The sequence below is a fragment of the Pseudoliparis swirei genome, chromosome 2 (genome assembly GCF_029220125.1).
Source record: "Pseudoliparis swirei isolate HS2019 ecotype Mariana Trench chromosome 2, NWPU_hadal_v1, whole genome shotgun sequence".
NCBI classification, from domain to species: domain Eukaryota; kingdom Metazoa; phylum Chordata; class Actinopteri; order Perciformes; family Liparidae; genus Pseudoliparis; species Pseudoliparis swirei.
The window spans coordinates 25292224-25310496 of record NC_079389.1 but is presented as its reverse complement, the minus strand read 5'-3'; the positions used below and the strand labels follow the sequence as shown (position 1 = coordinate 25310496).

General features: G+C 52.9%; 1 protein-coding gene across 1 annotated transcript in view; it reads left to right on the top strand.

Moving 5' to 3' along the window:
* sema5ba (sema domain, seven thrombospondin repeats (type 1 and type 1-like), transmembrane domain (TM) and short cytoplasmic domain, (semaphorin) 5Ba) overlaps positions 1 to 18273 on the top strand; it is a 68727-nt gene that overhangs the window by 6714 nt on the left and 43740 nt on the right. The window contains exons 7-9 of the mRNA XM_056436533.1: positions 810 to 953; positions 4861 to 5008; positions 5449 to 5674. Coding sequence (XP_056292508.1) covers positions 810 to 953; positions 4861 to 5008; positions 5449 to 5674 — 518 coding nt within the window. The remainder of the gene's footprint in view (positions 1 to 809; positions 954 to 4860; positions 5009 to 5448; positions 5675 to 18273) is intronic.

Genomic DNA, 18273 nt, shown 5'->3' with positions numbered 1-18273 from the left:
CTCGGGGGTCGGCAGCTCCGACGGCTCCTGGACCTCGGGGTCGGCAGTCTGACGGGTCCTGGGGTTCTGGGGTCGGTAGCTCCGACGGCTCCTGGACCTCGGGGTCGGGTAGTCTGACGGGTCCTGGGGTTCTGGGGTCGGCAGTCTGACGGGTCCTGGGGTTCTGGGGTCGGCAGCTCCGGCGGGTCCTGGGGCTCTGGGGTCGGCAGCTCCGATGGGTCCTGACCTCTGGGGTCGGGTAGCTCCGATGGGTCCTGGACCTCTGGGTCGGCAGGGTCCGGACCTCGGTCGGCGCGTGCGACGGGTCACGGGAACGGGAGTCTGCCACAGCGCCGCGGGTTTCGGAGGGTTCGAGGAACAGGCGGCTCCTCCGCCTGTGCCCGCCCATCTCTCTATCCGGCCAGTATCTGGCCCAAGCTGATCATCAGCTCTCCCTCCTGGTCTGGCTCCCTCCCTTGCAGGCACTGGGTCCTCAGGGGCCCCACGTTGGGCTCCAATGTAGCAGGCCCGAGGCCGCCACCCGTGGGTTTCCCCCCCCAGCACCAAGGATCCGCCAGACCGCAAGAGGGTTGGTTCCACGACATATTTATTGGCACCCACACGACACCGAGCAGACCGCAAAACACGTGCCTCTGCTCACCTCTCCCTCTCCACTCTCGAGTGGGAGCTTTTATAAGAGTGGCCTCGGCTGCTGAGTGATTGACAATCACCAGCAGCCGAGGCCAAATCAGACACAGCTGCCACAGTATTCATATATAAATGTATACCTACGTGTGTGTGTGTGTGTGTGTGTGTGTCTGTTGCCGTAGGAACGGCGGCTGGACCCCGTGGTCGTCATGGGGACAGTGCAGCACCACCTGTGGGACGGGCTTCGAGCTCCGTCAGCGCTCCTGTAACAACCCGTCACCTCGCCACGGGGGCCGGGTGTGTGTGGGGCCGGGCCGCGACGAGAGGTGGCTGTCTCACTGCTCACCTGTCTCACCTGTCCCACTGCTCACCTGTCTCACTGCTCACCTGTCTCACCTGTCCCACTGCTCACCTGTCTCACCTGTCCCACTGCTCACCTGTCTCACTGCTCACCTGTCTCACCTGTCTCACCTGTCTCACCTGTCCCACTGCTCACCTGTCTCACTGCTCACCTGTCTCACCTGTCTCACTGCTCACCTGTCTCACCTGTCCCACTGCTCACCTGTCTCACTGCTCACCTGTCTCACCTGTCTCACTGCTCACCTGTCTCACTGCTCACCTGTCTCACTGCTCACCTGTCTCACTGCTCACCTGTCTCACCTGTCCCACTGCTCACCTGTCTCACTGCTCACCTGTCTCACCTGTCCCACTGCTCACCTGTCTCACTGCTCACCTGTCTCACCTGTCTCACTGCTCACCTGTCCCACTGCTCACCTGTCCCACTGCTCACCTGTCTCACTGCTCACCTGTCTCACCTGTCTCACTGCTCACCTGTCTCACTGCTCACCTGTCTCACCTGTCTCACCTGTCCCACTGCTCACCTGTCTCACTGCTCACCTGTCTCACTGCTCACCTGTCTCACCTGTCTCACCTGTCTCACCTGTCCCACTGCTCACCTGTCTCACTGCTCACCTGTCTCACTGCTCACCTGTCTCACTGCTCACCTGTCTCACTGCTCACCTGTCTCACTGCTCACCTGTCTCACCTGTCCCACTGCTCACCTGTCCCACTGCTCACCTGTCTCACTGCTCACCTGTCTCACCTGTCTCACCTGTCCCACTGCTCACCTGTCTCACTGCTCACCTGTCTCACTGCTCACCTGTCTCACTGCTCACCTGTCCCACTGCTCACCTGTCTCACTGCTCACCTGTCTCACCTGTCTCACTGCTCACCTGTCTCACTGCTCACCTGTCTCACCTGTCCCACTGCTCACCTGTCCCACTGCTCACCTGTCTCACCTGTCTCACCTGTCTCACCCGTCTCACTGCTCACCTGTCTCTCCCTGCTCACTGCTCACCTGTCTCACTGCTCACCTGTCTCACTGCTCACCTGTCTCACCTGTCTCACTGCTCACCTGTCTCACTGCTCACCTGTCTCACTGCTCACCTGTCTCACTGCTCACCTGTCTCACCTGTCTCACTGCTCACCTGTCTCACTGCTCACCTGTCTCACTGCTCACCTGTCTCACCTGTCTCACTGCTCACCTGTCTCACCTGTCCCACTGCTCACCTGTCTCACTGCTCACCTGTCTCACTGCTCACCTGTCTCACTGCTCACCTGTCTCACTGCTCACCTGTCTCACCTGTCCCACTGCTCACCTGTCTCACTGCTCACCTGTCTCACCTGTCTCACCTGTCCCACTGCTCACCTGTCTCACTGCTCACCTGTCTCACCTGTCCCACTGCTCACCTGTCTCACTGCTCACCTGTCCCACTGCTCACCTGTCTCACTGCTCACCTGTCTCACTGCTCACCTGTCTCACCTGTCTCACTGCTCACCTGTCTCACTGCTCACCTGTCTCACTGCTCACCTGTCCCACTGCTCACCTGTCTCACCCATTCCACTGCTCACCTGTCTCACTGCTCACCTGTCTCACCTGTCCCACTGCTCACCTGTCCCACTGCTCACCTGTCTCACTGCTCACCTGTCCCACTGCTCACCTGTCCCACTGCTCACCTGTCTCACTGCTCACCTGTCTCACTGCTCACCTCACCTGTCCCACTGCTCACCTGTCTCACTGCTCACCTGTCTCACTGCTCACCTGTCCCACCTGTCTCACCTGTCTCACTGCTCACCTGTCCCACTGCTCACCTGTCTCACCTGTCTCACTGCTCACCTGTCCCACTGCTCACCTGTCCCACTGCTCACCTGTCTCACTGCTCACCTGTCTCACCTGTCCCACTGCTCACCTGTCTCACTGCTCACCTGTCTCACTGCTCACCTGTCTCACCTGTCTCACCTGTCCCACTGCTCACCTGTCTCACTGCTCACCTGTCTCACCTGTCCCACTGCTCACCTGTCTCACTGCTCACCTGTCCCACTGCTCACCTGTCTCACTGCTCACCTGTCTCACTGCTCACCTGTCTCACCTGTCCCACTGCTCACCTGTCTCACTGCTCACCTGTCTCACCTGTCCCACTGCTCACCTGTCTCACTGCTCACCTGTCTCACTGCTCACCTGTCTCACCTGTCCCACTGCTCACCTGTCCCACTGCTCACCTGTCCCACTGCTCACCTGTCTCACCTGTCTCACTGCTCACCTGTCCCACTGCTCACCTGTCTCACTGCTCACCTGTCCCACTGCTCACCTGTCCCACTGCTCACCTGTCTCACTGCTGTCTCACCTGTCCCACTGCTCACCTGTCTCACTGCTCACCTGTCCCACTGCTCACCTGTCTCACTGCTCACCTGTCCCACTGCTCACCTGTCTCACTGCTCACCTGTCTCACTGCTCACCCGTCACTCACCTGTCTCACCTGTCCCACTGCTCACCTGTCTCACTGCTCACCTGTCTCACTGCTCACCTGTCCCACTGCTCACCTGTCTCACTGCTCACCTGTCCCACTGCTCACCTGTCTCACTGCTCACCTGTCCCACTGCTCACCTGTCTCACTGCTCACCTGTCCCACTGCTCACCTGTCCCACTGCTCACCTGTCCCACTGCTCACCTGTCTCACTGCTCACCTGTCTCACCTGTCCCACTGCTCACCTGTCTCACTGCTCACCTGTCTCACTGCTCACCTGTCCCACTGCTCACCTGTCTCACTGCTCACCTGTCTCACTGCTCACCTGTCTCACCTGTCTCACTGCTCACCTGTCTCACTGCTCACCTGTCCCACTGCTCACCTGTCTCACTGCTCACCTGTCTCACCTGTCTCACTGCTCACCTGTCCCACTGCTCACCTGTCCCACTGCTCACCTGTCCCACTGCTCACCTGTCTCACTGCTCACCTGTCCCACTGCTCACCTGTCTCACTGCTCACCTGTCCCACTGCTCACCTGTCTCACCTGTCTCACTGCTCACCTGTCCCACTGCTCACCTGTCCCACTGCTCACCTGTCTCACTGCTCACCTGTCTCACTGCTCACCTGTCTCACCTGTCTCACTGCTCACCTGTCCCACTGCTCACCTGTCTCACTGCTCACCTGTCTCACTGCTCACCTGTCTCACCTGTCCACTGCTCACCTGTCCCACTGCTCACCTGTCTCACTGCTCACCTGTCCCACTGCTCACCTGTCTCACTGCTCACCTGTCCCACTGCTCACCTGTCCCACTGCTCACCTGTCCCACTGCTCACCTGTCTCACTGCTCACCTGTCCCACTGCTCACCTGTCCCACTGCTCACCTGTCTCACTGCTCACCTGTCTCACTGCTCACCTGTCCCACTGCTCACCTGTCTCACTGCCTCACCTGTCCCACTGCTCACCTGTCTCACTCACACCTGTCTCACTGCTCACCTGTCCCACCACTCACCTGTCTCACTACTCACCTGTCTCACCTGTCTCACTGCTCACCTGTCTCACTGCTCACCTGTCTCACTACTCACCTGTCTCACTGCTCACCTGTCTCACCTGTCTCACTACTCACCTGTCTCACTGCTCACCTGTCTCACCTGTCTCACTGCTCACCTGTCTCACTCCGTCCCACTGCTCTCACCTGTCCCACTGCTCACCTGTCTCACCTGTCTCACTGCTCACCTGTCTCACTGCTCACCTGTCCCACTGCTCACCTGTCTCACTGCTCACCTGTCTCACCTGTCTCACTGCTCACCTGTCTCACTGCTCACCTGTCTCACCTGTCTCACTGCTCACCTGTCTCACTGCTCACCTGTCTCACCTGTCCCACTGCTCACCTGTCTCACCTGTCTCACTGCTCACCTGTCTCCCTGCCCAGGTTCTGTAACGAGGGCGTCTCATGTCCTCAGCCCATCTTCTGGTCGCCATGGGGATCCTGGACCAAGTGCAGCACCGCGTGTGGGGGCGGAGTCAACTCCAGGGTCCGCAGCTGTGAGAACGGAAACAGCTGCCCGGGATGTGCACTGGTAGGACTCACACCTGGACTCACACCTGGAGACACACCTGGACTCACACCTGGACTCACACCTGGACTCACCTGACCACACCTGCTCACACCTGGAGTCACACCTGGACTCACACCTGGAGACACACCTGGAGACACACCTGGAGACACACCTGGACTCACACCTGGAGACACACCTGGACTCACACCTGGAGACACACCTGGACTCACACCTGGAGACACACCTGGACTCACACCTGGACTCACACCTGGAGACACACCTGGAGACACACCTGGACTCACACCTGGAGACACACCTGGACTCACACCTGGAGACACACCTGGACTCACACCTGGACTCACACCTGGAGACACACCTGGAGACACACCTGGACTCACACCTGGAGACACACCTGTCTACTGTCTAGTTGTGGTGACTAACTCTCCCCCCCCCCCCCCCAGGAGTACAAGGCGTGTCACCTGGAGGCGTGTCCTGAGGTGAGGAGGAACACGCCGTGGACTCCGTGGATGCCGGTGAACGTGACTCAGGGCGGCGCCCGGCAGGAGCAGCGCGTCCGCTTCCTGTGCCGGGCGCCGCTGGCCGACGGCCACGAGCTGCAGGTCGGCCGCCGCAAGGTGGAGACGCGTTTCTGCCCCAACGACGGGACGGCATCCTGCGAGACGGACAGTAAGAGGAGCCTGAACACACCACGAGAACATCATCTACCTTCATACTCATGTTCACTGAGCAGAGCCTGAACGCACCATGAGAACATCATCTACCTTCATACTCATGTTCACTGAGCAGAGCCTGAACGCACCATGAGAACATCATCTACCTTCATACTCATGTTCACTGAGCAGAGCCTGAACGCACCATGAGAACGTTATCATCTACCTTCAGTACTCATGTTCACTGAGCAGAGCCTGAACGCATTCATGAGAACATCATCTACCTTCATACTCATGTTCACTGAGCAGAGCCTGAACGCACCATAAGAACGTTATCATCTACCTTCAGTACTCATATTCACTGAGCAGAGCCTGAACGCACCATGAGAACATCATCTACCTTCATACTCATGTTCACTGAGCAGAGCCTGAACGCACCATGATAACGTTATCATCTACCTTCAGTACTCATATTCACTGAGCAGAGCCTGAACGCACCATGAGAACATCATCTACCTTCATACTCATGTTCACTGAGCAGAGCCTGAACGCACCATGAGAACATCATCTACCTTCAGTACTCATGTTCACTGAGCAGAGCCTGAACGCACCACGAGAACATCATCTACCTTCATACTCATGTTCACTGAGCAGAGCCTGAACGCACCATGAGAACATCATCTACCTTCAGTACTCATGTTCACTGAGCAGAGCCTGAACGCACCATGAGAACGTTATCATCTACCTTCAGTACTCATGTTCACTGAGCAGAGCCTGAACGCACCATGAGAACGTTACCATCTACCTTCAGTACTCATGTTCACTGAGCAGAGCCTGAACGCACCATGAGAACGTTATCATCTACCTTCATGTTCACTGAGCGGAGCCTGAATGCACCATGAGAACATCATCTACCTTCAGTACTCATGTTCACTGAGCAGAGCATGAACGCACCATGAGAACGTTATCATCTACCTTCATGTTCACTGAGCGGAGCCTGAACGCACCATGAGAACGTTATTATCTACCTTCATGTTCACTGAGCAGAGCCTGAACGCACCATGAGAACGTTATCATCTACCTTCATGTTCACTGAGTGGAGCGTGAACGCACCATGAGAACATCATCTACCTTCATACTCATGTTCACTGAGCAGAGCCTGAACGCACCATGAGAACATCATCTACCTTCAGTACTCATGTTCACTGAGCAGAGCCTGAATGCACCATGAGAACGTTATCATCTACCTTCATACTCATGTTCACTGAGCAGAGCCTGAACGCACCATGAGAACATCATCTACCTTCAGTACTCATGTTCACTGAGCAGAGCCTGAATGCACCATGAGAACGTTATCATCTACCTTCATACTCATGTTCACTGAGCGGAGCCTGAACGCACCATGAGAACGTTATCATCTACCTTCATACTCATGTTCACTGAGCAGAGCCTGAACGCACCATAAGAACATCATCTACCTTCATACTCATGTTCACTGAGCAGAGCCTGAATGCACCATGAGAACATCATCTACCTTCAGTCCTCATGTTCACTGAGCAGAGCTTGAACGCACCATGAGAACGTTATCATCTACCTTCATACTCATGTTCACTGAGCAGAGCCTGAACGCACCACGAGAACATCATCTACCTTCATACTCATGTTCACTGAGCGGAGCCTGAACGCACCATGAGAACGTCATCATCTACCTTCATACTCATGTTCACTGAGCAGAGCCTGAACGCACCATGAGAACATTATCATCTACCTTCAGTACTCATGTTCACTGAGCAGAGCCTGAACGCACCATGAGAACGTTATCATCTACCTTCATGTTCACTGAGCAGAGCCTGAACGCACCATGAGAACATCATCTACCTGCATACTCATGTTCACTGAGCAGAGCCTGAACGCACCATGAGAACATCATCTACCTTCAGTACTCATGTTCACTGAGCAGAGCCTGAATGCACCATGAGAACGTTATCATCTACCTTCATACTCATGTTCACTGAGCGGAGCCTGAACGCACCATGAGAACGTAATCATCTACCTTCAGTTGCTCACCATGTTCACCGAGCAGAGCCTGAACGCACCATGAGAACATCATCTACCTTCATACTCATGTTCACTGAGCAGAGCCTGAATGCACCATGAGAACATTATCATCTACCTTCAGTACACATGTTCACTGAGCAGAGCCTGAACGCACCATGAGAACGTTATCATCTACCTTCAGTACTCATGTTCACTGAGCAGAGCTAACGCTGAGACATCATCTACCTTCATACTCATGTTCACTGAGCAGAGCCTGAACGCACCATGAGAACATCATCTACCTTCAGTACTCATGTTCACTGAGCAGAGCCTGAAGGCACCATGAGAACGTTATCATCTACCTTCATACTCATGTTCACTGAGCAGAGCCTGAACGCACCATGAGAACTATCATTCACCTCATACTCATGTTCACTGAGCAGAGCCTGAACGCATTCATGAGAACGTTATCATCTACCTTCAGTGCTCATATCTCACTTATTAAGAGCCTGAACGCACCACAAGAACATCATTCATCTTCACACCATGTTCACTGAGCAGAGCAGAGCCTGAACGCACACTTAGAACATCATCTACCTTCATACCATGTTCACTGAGCAGAGCATGAATCGCGCACCATGCAACGCCATCATCTACCTTCAGCCTCTGTACTCATGTTCACTGAGCAGAGCCTGAACGCACCATGATAATCGCGTTACCATCTACCTTCAGTACTCATGTTCACTGAGCAGGGCCTGAACGCACCAAGGAGAACGTTATCATCTACCTTCATGTTCACTTTGCGGAGTGAATGCACCACAGGAGAACATCATCTACCTTCAGTACTCATGGTGCTGGGCGGGCGCTGAGCGCACCATGAGGAAGCGTTGTCATGCCTTCGTATTCACTGAGCAGAGCATGAACGCATCATGAGAACGTTATCATCTACCTTCAATACTGAGCGGAGCCTGGAACGCACCATGAGAACGTTATTGTTCACTGAGCACTGAGCAGAACGCACCATGAGGCGTTATCATCTACCTTCATGTTCACTGAGAACATCATCTACTCATACTCATGTTCACTGAGCAGAGCCTGGCACCAGCGAGAACATCATCTACCTTCAGTACTCATGTTCACTGAGCAGAGCCTGAATATCATCTACCTACTCCATGTTCACCGAGGGGCCTGAACGCACCATGAGAACGTTATCATCCACCTTCATACTCATGTTCACTGAGCAGAGCCTGAACGCATCCATGAACATCATCTACCTTCATACTCATGTTCACTGAGAGCAGAGCCTGAACGCACCATGAGAACATCATCTACCTTCCAGTACTCATGTTCACTGAGCAGAGCCTGAACGCACCATGAGAACGTTATCATCACCTTCATACTCATGTTCACTGGAAGGAGCCTGGGCCTTTCCGCAACATCATCTACCTTCATACTCATGTTCACTGGCAGACTAAGGGCACCATGAGAACGTCATCATCTACCTTCATACTCATGTTCACTGAGCAGAGCCTGAACGCACCATGAGAACATCATTCACCTTCAGTACTCATGTTCACTGAGCAGAGCCTGAGCACCATGAGAACATCATCACCTTCAGTTCACTCATGTCCACTGAGCAGAGCCAGAACACCATGAGAACATCATCTACCTTCAGTGCTCATGTTCACTGAGCGGAGCCTGAATGCACCATGAGAACGTTATCATCTACCTGTACTCATGCTGCCTTCATACTCATGTTCACTGAATTTCACTGAGCAGAACGCACCATGAGCGTTATCATCTACCTTCAGTACTCATGTTCACTGAGCAGAGGCCAGGCAGCACCACGAACATCATCTACCTTCATACCATGTTCACTGAGCGGAGCCTGAGCACCATGAGAACGCATATCATCTACCTTCATGTTCACTGAGCGGAGCCTGAACGCACCATGAGAACGTTATTATCTACCTTCATGTTCACTGAGCAGAGCCTGAACGCACCATGAGAACGTTATCATCTACCTTCATGTTCACTGAGTGGAGCGTGAACGCACCATGAGAACATCATCTACCTTCATACTCATGTTCACTGAGCAGAGCCTGAACGCACCATGAGAACATCATCTACCTTCAGTACTCATGTTCACTGAGCAGAGCCTGAATGCACCATGAGAAGCGTTATCTACCTTCATACTCATGTTCACTGAGCTGAGCAGCACCATGAGAACGTTATCATCTACCTTCATACTCATGTTCACTGAGCAGAGCCTGAACGCACCATAAGAACATCATCTACCTTCATACTCATGTTCACCGAGCAGAGCCTGACGCACCATGAGAATCATCATTCACCTCTCAGTACTCATGTTCACTGAGCAGAGCTTGAACGCACCATGAGAACGCTATCATCTACCATACTCATATTCACTGAGCAGAGCCTGAACAGCACCACGCAGAACATCATCTACCTTCATACTCATGTTCACTGGGCGGAGCCTGAACGCACCATGAGAACGTCATTCACCTTCATACTCATGTTCACTGGGCAGAGCCTGGACGCACCATGAGAACATTATCATCTACCTTCAGTACTCATGTTCACTGAGCAGAGCCTGAACGCACCATGAGAACGTTATCATCTACCTTCATGTTCACTGAGCAGAGCCTGAACGCACCATGAGAACATCATCTACCTGCATACTCATGTTCACTGAGCAGAGCCTGAACGCACCATGAGAACATCATCTACCTTCAGTACTCATGTTCACTGAGCAGAGCCTGAATGCACCATGAGAACGTTATCATCTACCTTCATAGTCATGTTCACTGAGCGGAGCCTGAACGCACCATGAGAACGTAATCATCTACCTTCAGTACTCATGTTCACTGAGCAGAGCCTGAACGCACCATGAGAACATCATCTACCTTCATACTCATGTTCACTGAGCAGAGCCTGAATGCACCATGAGAACATTATCATCTACCTTCAGTACTCATGTTCACTGAGCAGAGCCTGAACGCACCATGAGAACGTTATCATCTACCTTCAGTACTCATGTTCACTGAGCAGAGCCCGAACGCACCACGAGAACATCATCTACCTTCATACTCATGTTCACTGAGCGGAGCCTGAACGCACCATGAGAACGTTATTATCTACCTTCATGTTCACTGAGCAGAGCCTGAACGCACCATGAGAACGTTATCATCTACCTTCATTTTCACTGAGCGGAGCCTGAACGCACCATGAGAACGTTATCATCTACCTTCATGTTCAATGAGCGGAGCCTGAACGCACCATGAGAACGTTATCATCTACCTTCATACTCATGTTCACTGAGCAGAGCCTGAACGCACCATGAGAACGTTATCATCTACCTTCATGTTCACTGAGCAGAGCCTGAACGCACCATGAGAACGTTATCATCTACCTTCATGTTCACTGAGCGGAGCCTGAACGCACCATGAGAACATCATCTACCTGCATACTCATGTTCACTGAGCAGAGCCTGAACGCACCATGAGAACATCATCTACCTTCAGTACTCATGTTCACTGAGCAGAGCCTGAATGCACCATGAGAACGTTATCATCTACCTTCAGTCTATGTTCACTGAGCAGAGCCTGAACGCACCACGAGAACATCATCTACCTTCATACTCATGTTCACTGAGCAGAGCCTGAACATCATCTACCTTCATACTCATGTTCACTGAGCAGAGCCTGAATGCACCATGAGAACATCATCTACCTTCATGTTCACTGAGCAGAGCCTGAATGCACCATGAGAACGTTATCATCTACCTTCAGTACTCATGTTCACTGAGCAGAGCCTGAACGCACCATGAGAACGCATCATCCACCTTCAGTACTCATGTTCACTGAGCAGAGCCTGAACGCACCATGAGAACATCATCTACCTTCATACTCATGTTCACTGAGCAGAGCCTGAATCACCATGAGAACGTTATCATCCACCTACTCATGTTCACTGAGCAGAGCCTGAACGCACCATGAGAACGCTATCATCCACCTTCACACCATGTTCACTGAGCAGAGCCTGAACGCACCATGAGAACGCCATCATCACCTTCATCATGTTCACTGAGCAGAGCCCGAACGCACCATGAGAACATCATCTACCTTCAGTACTCATGTTCACTGAGCAGAGCCTGAATGCACCATGCATGAGAACATCATCTACCTTCATACTCATGTTCACTGGAGCAGAGCCTGAACGCACCATGAGAACGAAATCATCTACCTTCAGTACCATATTCACCGAGCAGAGCCTGAACGCACCATGAGAACGTTATCATCTACCTTCATACTCATGTTCACTGAGCAGAGCCTGCACGCACCATGAGAACGCTATCATCTACCTTCATACACACATGTTCACTGAGCAGAGCCTGAACGCACCATGAGAACGTTATCATCTACCTTCAGTACTCATGTTCACTGAGCAGAGCCTGAACGCACCATGCCATGAGAACATCATCTACCTTCATACCATGTTCACTGAGCAGAGCCTGAACGCACCACGAGCAGAGTTCTGAACGCACCATGAACATCATCTACCTTCAGTACTCATGTTCACTGAGCAGGCCTGAACACCATGAGAACATCATCTACCTTCAGTACTCATGTTCACTGGAGCAGAGCCTGAACGCACACCATGAGAGCGTTATCATCTACCTTCAGTACTCATGTTCACTGAGCGGAGCCTGAACGCACCATGAGAACATCATCTACCTTCAGTACTATGTTCACTGAGCAGAGCCTGAACGCACCATGAGAACGCCATCTACATTCACTTCATGTTCACTGAGCGGAGCCTGGAAGCGCACCATAGGGGAACGTTTATCTGCCTTCATGTTCACTGGGCAGAGCCTAGAGCGCACCATGAGATGTCATCCTTCATGTTCACTGGGTGGAGCGTGGGCATGCACCATGAACATCATCACCTTCATACTCCATGTTCACTGGAGCAGAGCCCTGAACGCATCTTACAAGAACATCATCTACCCCATGTTCAGCAGAGCCTGAACGCATTCATGGAGAATCTATCATCCACCCCTTCATATTCACTGGAGCAGAGCCTGAACGCACCATGAGAACATCATCTACCCTTCACTCATGTTCACTGGAGCAGAGCCTGAACGCACCATGAGAACGTTATCATCTACCTTCAGTACTCATGTTCACTGAGCAGGAGCCTGAACGCACCATGAGAACATCTCCTTCATACTCATACTATGTTCACTGAGCAGAGCCTGAACGCACCATGAGAACATCATCTACCTTCATACTCATGTTCACTGAGCAGCCTGAAGCCCACTACGAGGAACGCATCTCACCTCCGTTCACTGAGCAGGAGCCCGAACGCACATCATCATCTACCTTCACCTCATGTTCACTGAGCAGCATTCGCCTGAACGTCATCATGCGTACTCATGTTCATAGGCCTTGGGGCCTAGATACCATGAGAACATCATCTACCTCTCAGTCCTCATGTTCACTGAGCAGAGCCTGAACACTCATGAGAACGCATCATCTACCTCTCAGTACTCATGTTCACTGAGCAGAGCCCGAAGCACCACGAGAACATCATCACCTTCATACTCATGTTCACTGAGCGGAGCCTGAATCCACCATGAGAACGTCATCATCTACCTTCACACTCATGTTCACTGAGCAGAGCCTGAACGCACCATTAGGAACATTATCATCTACCTTCAGTACTCATGTTCACTGAGCAGAGCCTGAACGCACCATGAGAACGCTATCATCTCCACACCATGTTCACCGAGCAGAGCCTGAACGCACCATGAGAACATCATCTACCTTCATACTCATGTTCACTGAGCAGAGCCTGAATGCAAGCATCATCTACCTTCAGTACCTCATGTTCACTGAGCAGAGCCTGAACGACCATGAGAACGCTATCATCTGCCTTCCTCATGTTCACTGAAACGGAGCAGAGCCTGAACTAATTCAAGAACATCATCCACCTCACAATTCACAACCACTGAGCAGAGCCTGAACGCACCATGAGAACATCATCTACCTTCATACTCATGTTCACTGAGCAGAGCCTGAATGCACCATGAGAACATTATCATCTACCTTCATACTCATGTTCACTGAGCAGAGCCTGAACGCACCATGAGAACGTTATCATCTACCTTCAGTACTCATGTTCACTGAGCAGAGCCTGAACGCACCATGAGAACATCATCTACCTTCATACTCATGTTCACTGAGCAGAGCCTGAACGCACCATGAGAACATCATCTACCTTCAGTACTCATGTTCACTGAGCAGAGCCTGAATGCACCATGAGAACGTTATCATCTACCTTCATACTCATGTTCACTGAGCGGAGCCTGAACGCACCATGAGAACGTTATCATCTACCTTCATACTCATGTTCACTGAGCGGAGCCTGAACGCACCATAAGAACATCATCTACCTTCATACTCATGTTCACTGAGAGAGCCTGAATGCACCATGGAGAATGTTTATCATCTACCTTCAACTCATGTTCACTGAGCAGAGCCTGAACGCAAACCACGAGAGAACGCAAGCATCATCCACCTCCAAACTCATGTTCACTGAGCAGAGCCTGAAGCACCATGAGAACATCATCTCACCTTCATACTCATGTTCACTGAGCAGAGCCTGGGCACCACGAGAACGTTATCATCTACCTTCAGCACTCATGTTCACTGAGCAGAGCCTGAACGCACCATGAGAACGCCATCATCCACCTTCATGTTCACTGGGAGTTGCAGAGCCTGAACGCACCATGAGAACATCATCTACCTTCATACTCCATGTTCACTGAGCAGAGCCTGAACGCACCATGAGAACGTTATCATCTACCTCAGTACTCATATGTTCACTGAGCAGAGCCTGAACGCACCATGAGAACGTTATCATCCACCTCATACTCATGTCTTCACTGACCAGAGCCTGAACGCACCACGAGAAGCACCATGAGGAACGCCATCATCTACCTTCATACTCATGTTCACTGAGCAGAGCCTGAACGCACCATGAGAACATCATCCACCTTCATACTCATGTTCACTGAGCAGAGCCCGACGCACCATGAGAACGCTAATACCTCTACTCATGCTCCATACTCATGTTCACTGAGCGGAGCCTGACGCACCATGAGAACACCATCTACCTTCAGTACTCATGTTCACTGAGCAGAGCCTGAAGGCACCATGAGGAACGTTATCATCTACCTTCAGTACTCATGTTCACTGAGCAGAGCCTGAACGCACTAACATGAGAATCGCTATCATCTACCTTCATACTCATGTTCACTGAGCAGAGCCTGAACGCACCATGAGAACGCTATCATCTACCTTCATATTACATTCACTGAGCGTGAACGCACCATGAGTCATCATCTACCTTCATACTCATGTTCACTGAGGCAGGCCTGAACGCACCCAGAGAACATTATCATCTACCTTCAGTACTCATGTTCACCGAGCAGAGCCTGAACGCACTCATGAGAACGCTATCATCCACCTTCACACTACCATGTCCACTGAGCAGAGCCTGAATGCACCATGAGAACGCTGTCATCTACCTTCTCAGTCCTCATGTTCACTGAGCAGAGCCTGAACGCACCATAAGAACATCATCTACCTTCATACTCATGTTCACTGAGCAGAGCCTGAATGCACCATGAGAACATCATCTACCTTCATACTCATGTTCACTGAGCAGAGCCTGAATGCACCATGAGAACGTTATCATTCACCTCCTACCTCATGTTCACTGAGCGGAGCCTGAACGCACCACGAGATGTTATCATTCACCTTCACACCATGTTCACTGAGAGCCTGAACGCACCAACTGAGCAGAGACCAACCACCATGAGAACGTTATCATTCACCTTCAGTCCTCATGTTCACTGAGCAGAGCCTGAACGCACCATGAGAACGTTATCATCTACCTTCAGTCCTCATGTTCACTGAGCAGAGCCTGACGCACCATGAGAACGCTATCATCTACCTTCATACTCATGTTCACTGAGCAGAGCCTGAACGCACCATGAGAATGCCCATCATCTACCTTCATACTCATGTTCACTGAGTTTGCCTGAACGCTATGAGAACATCATCACCTTCATGTTCACTGGAGCAGAGCCTGAACACTACCATGAGAACATCATCATCTTCACCATGTTCACTGAGCAGAGCCCGAACGCACCATGAGAACATCATCATCTACCTCAGTACTCATTGCTGAGCAGAGCCCAACGCACCATGAGAACGTTATCATCTACCTTCGCACCATGTTCACTGGAGCAGAGCCTGAACGCACCATGAGAACATCATCCACCTTCAGTCATAAACCATGTTCACCGAGCAGAGCCTGAACCAGAGAACACACATCATCTACCTTCATACTCATGTTCACTGAGCAGAGCCTGAACGCACCATGAGAACATCATCACCTTCAGTACCCATGTTCACTGAGGCAGAGCCTGAACGCACCATGAGAACGTCATCTACCTTCAGTACTCATGTTCACTGAGCCGAGCTTCCGAACTGCACCATGAGAACATCATCCACCTTCATACCTCATGTTCACTGGAGCAGAGCCTGAACGCACCATGAGAACGTTATCATCTACCTTCAGTACTCATGTTCACTGAGCAGAGCCTGAATGCACCATGTTATCATCTGTGTGTGTCTCAGTGTGTGTGCTGTGTGTGTCTCAGGGTGTGTGTGTCTCCAGGTGTGTGTGTGTAAACTTACTGTGTGTGTGTATCAGGGTGTGTGTGTGTGTCCAGGGTGTGTGTGTGTGCGGTCCCAGGTGTGTGTGTGCTCAGGGTGTGTGTCCCAGGTGTGTGTGTGTGTGTCCCAGGTGTGTGTGTGTCCCAGGCGTGTGTGTGTCCCAGGGTGTGTGTGTGTGTCCCAGTGTGTCCCAGGTGTGTCCAGGGTGTGTGTCCAAGGGTGTGTGTCCCAGGTGTGTGTGTCCAGGTGTGTAAATCCCAAGTGTGTGTCCCAGGCGTGTGTCCTAGTGTGTGTGTGTCCAGGGTGTGTGGTGTGTTCAGTGTGTGTGCATCAGGTGTGTGTGTCTCAGGCAAGTCCCAGGCGTGTGTGTGTCCAGGTGTGTGTGTCCGAGTGTCCCAGGGCATGTGTCCCAGGTGCGTGTCTTGAGGGTGTGTGTCCTGTGGTAAAAATTTGTAGTGTCAATAGGATCCAAGGAAAGATAAATGTTGTTACCACGTATTTGCAGGAAGCCTGAGGCCGCCACCCAAGCCCCAGCAGCACCAAGGATCTGCCAGACCGCAGAGGCTGGTTCCACGACATATTGGCTGGCACACACACTATTAACGGGGCAGACCTCAAGAAAACACGTGCTCTCTCTGTCACTCCTCTCCTCCACTCCTGGGTGCTTTTGAGACCTCGCTGAGTGATTGACAATCACCAAAGGCCGAGGCCAAATCAGGACACAGCTGCCACAGTCCCCACCACTGACTTAGGCCGGGGCTCCATCCTGCCTAGTTTCACTCCCCTCCCCCATGAGAGCTTGGGCGGAGGAGGGCCTCTGGGGGACCGGCCAGGACGGGGGCCTGGGGCCCACTGGGATGGGACGGGAGCTGAAGCCAGCCGAGATGGGACGGGCAGTACCACTGACGGGCCCCGGGATCAGGTTGAGCGTACCGTCCTGGGAACTAGGAGTCGGCTTTTCCGCCGACGGGTCCGGGAACATGGGTCAGCCGGGTAGTTCAGACGGCTCCTGACCTCGGGGTCAGGCCCGACGGTCCTGGGGTTCTAGGCTCAGAAATCATGGCTCCTGACCGGGGTCGGCAGTTCGACGGGTTCTGGACCTCGGGGTCGGGTAGCTCCGACGTGGTCCTGGGGTTCTGGGTCGCAGCTCCGGGACGGGCTCCTGACCTCGGGGCCGGCAGCAGCCCGACGGTCCTGGGGTTGTGGGGTCCGCAGTGCCGACGGCTCCTGGGGTTCCGGTGTCGGGAGCTCCGTCGGGTCCTGGGGCTCCCTGGGTCGCAGTCTGTATGTCTCTGGACCTCTGTCGGCAGTCTGATGGGTCCTGGACCTCTGAGTCATAGCCCCACTGTCCCGGACCGGGTCGGGCGGCGGGCGACGGCTTCCACGGGAACGGAGTTCACACAGCGCCGGGCGAGCCTGAGGGAGCTCGGGAGGAACAGGCGGTTTCTCCCTGTGCCTCGCCCCCCATCTTCTCTATCCGGCCAGTATCTGGCCTGTTGATCATCAGCCTCCCTCCTGGTCTGGCCCTCCTTGCAGGCACTGGGTCCCTAGGGGCCCCACGTTAGCTCCAGAATGTAGCAGGCCTGAGGCCGCCACCCGTGGGTTTCCCAGCACCACAAGGGATCCGCCAGACCCAAGAGGGGTTGGTTCCACTCACAGGCCTATTGGGCACTCCACACCCACACCCAGCAGACCTCATGAAAACACGTGCCTCTGCTCTCACCTCTCCCTCTCCACTCTCGAGTGGGAGCTTTTGAGGGGTCTCGCCGCTGAGTGATTGACACCACCAGCAGCCGAGGCCAAATCA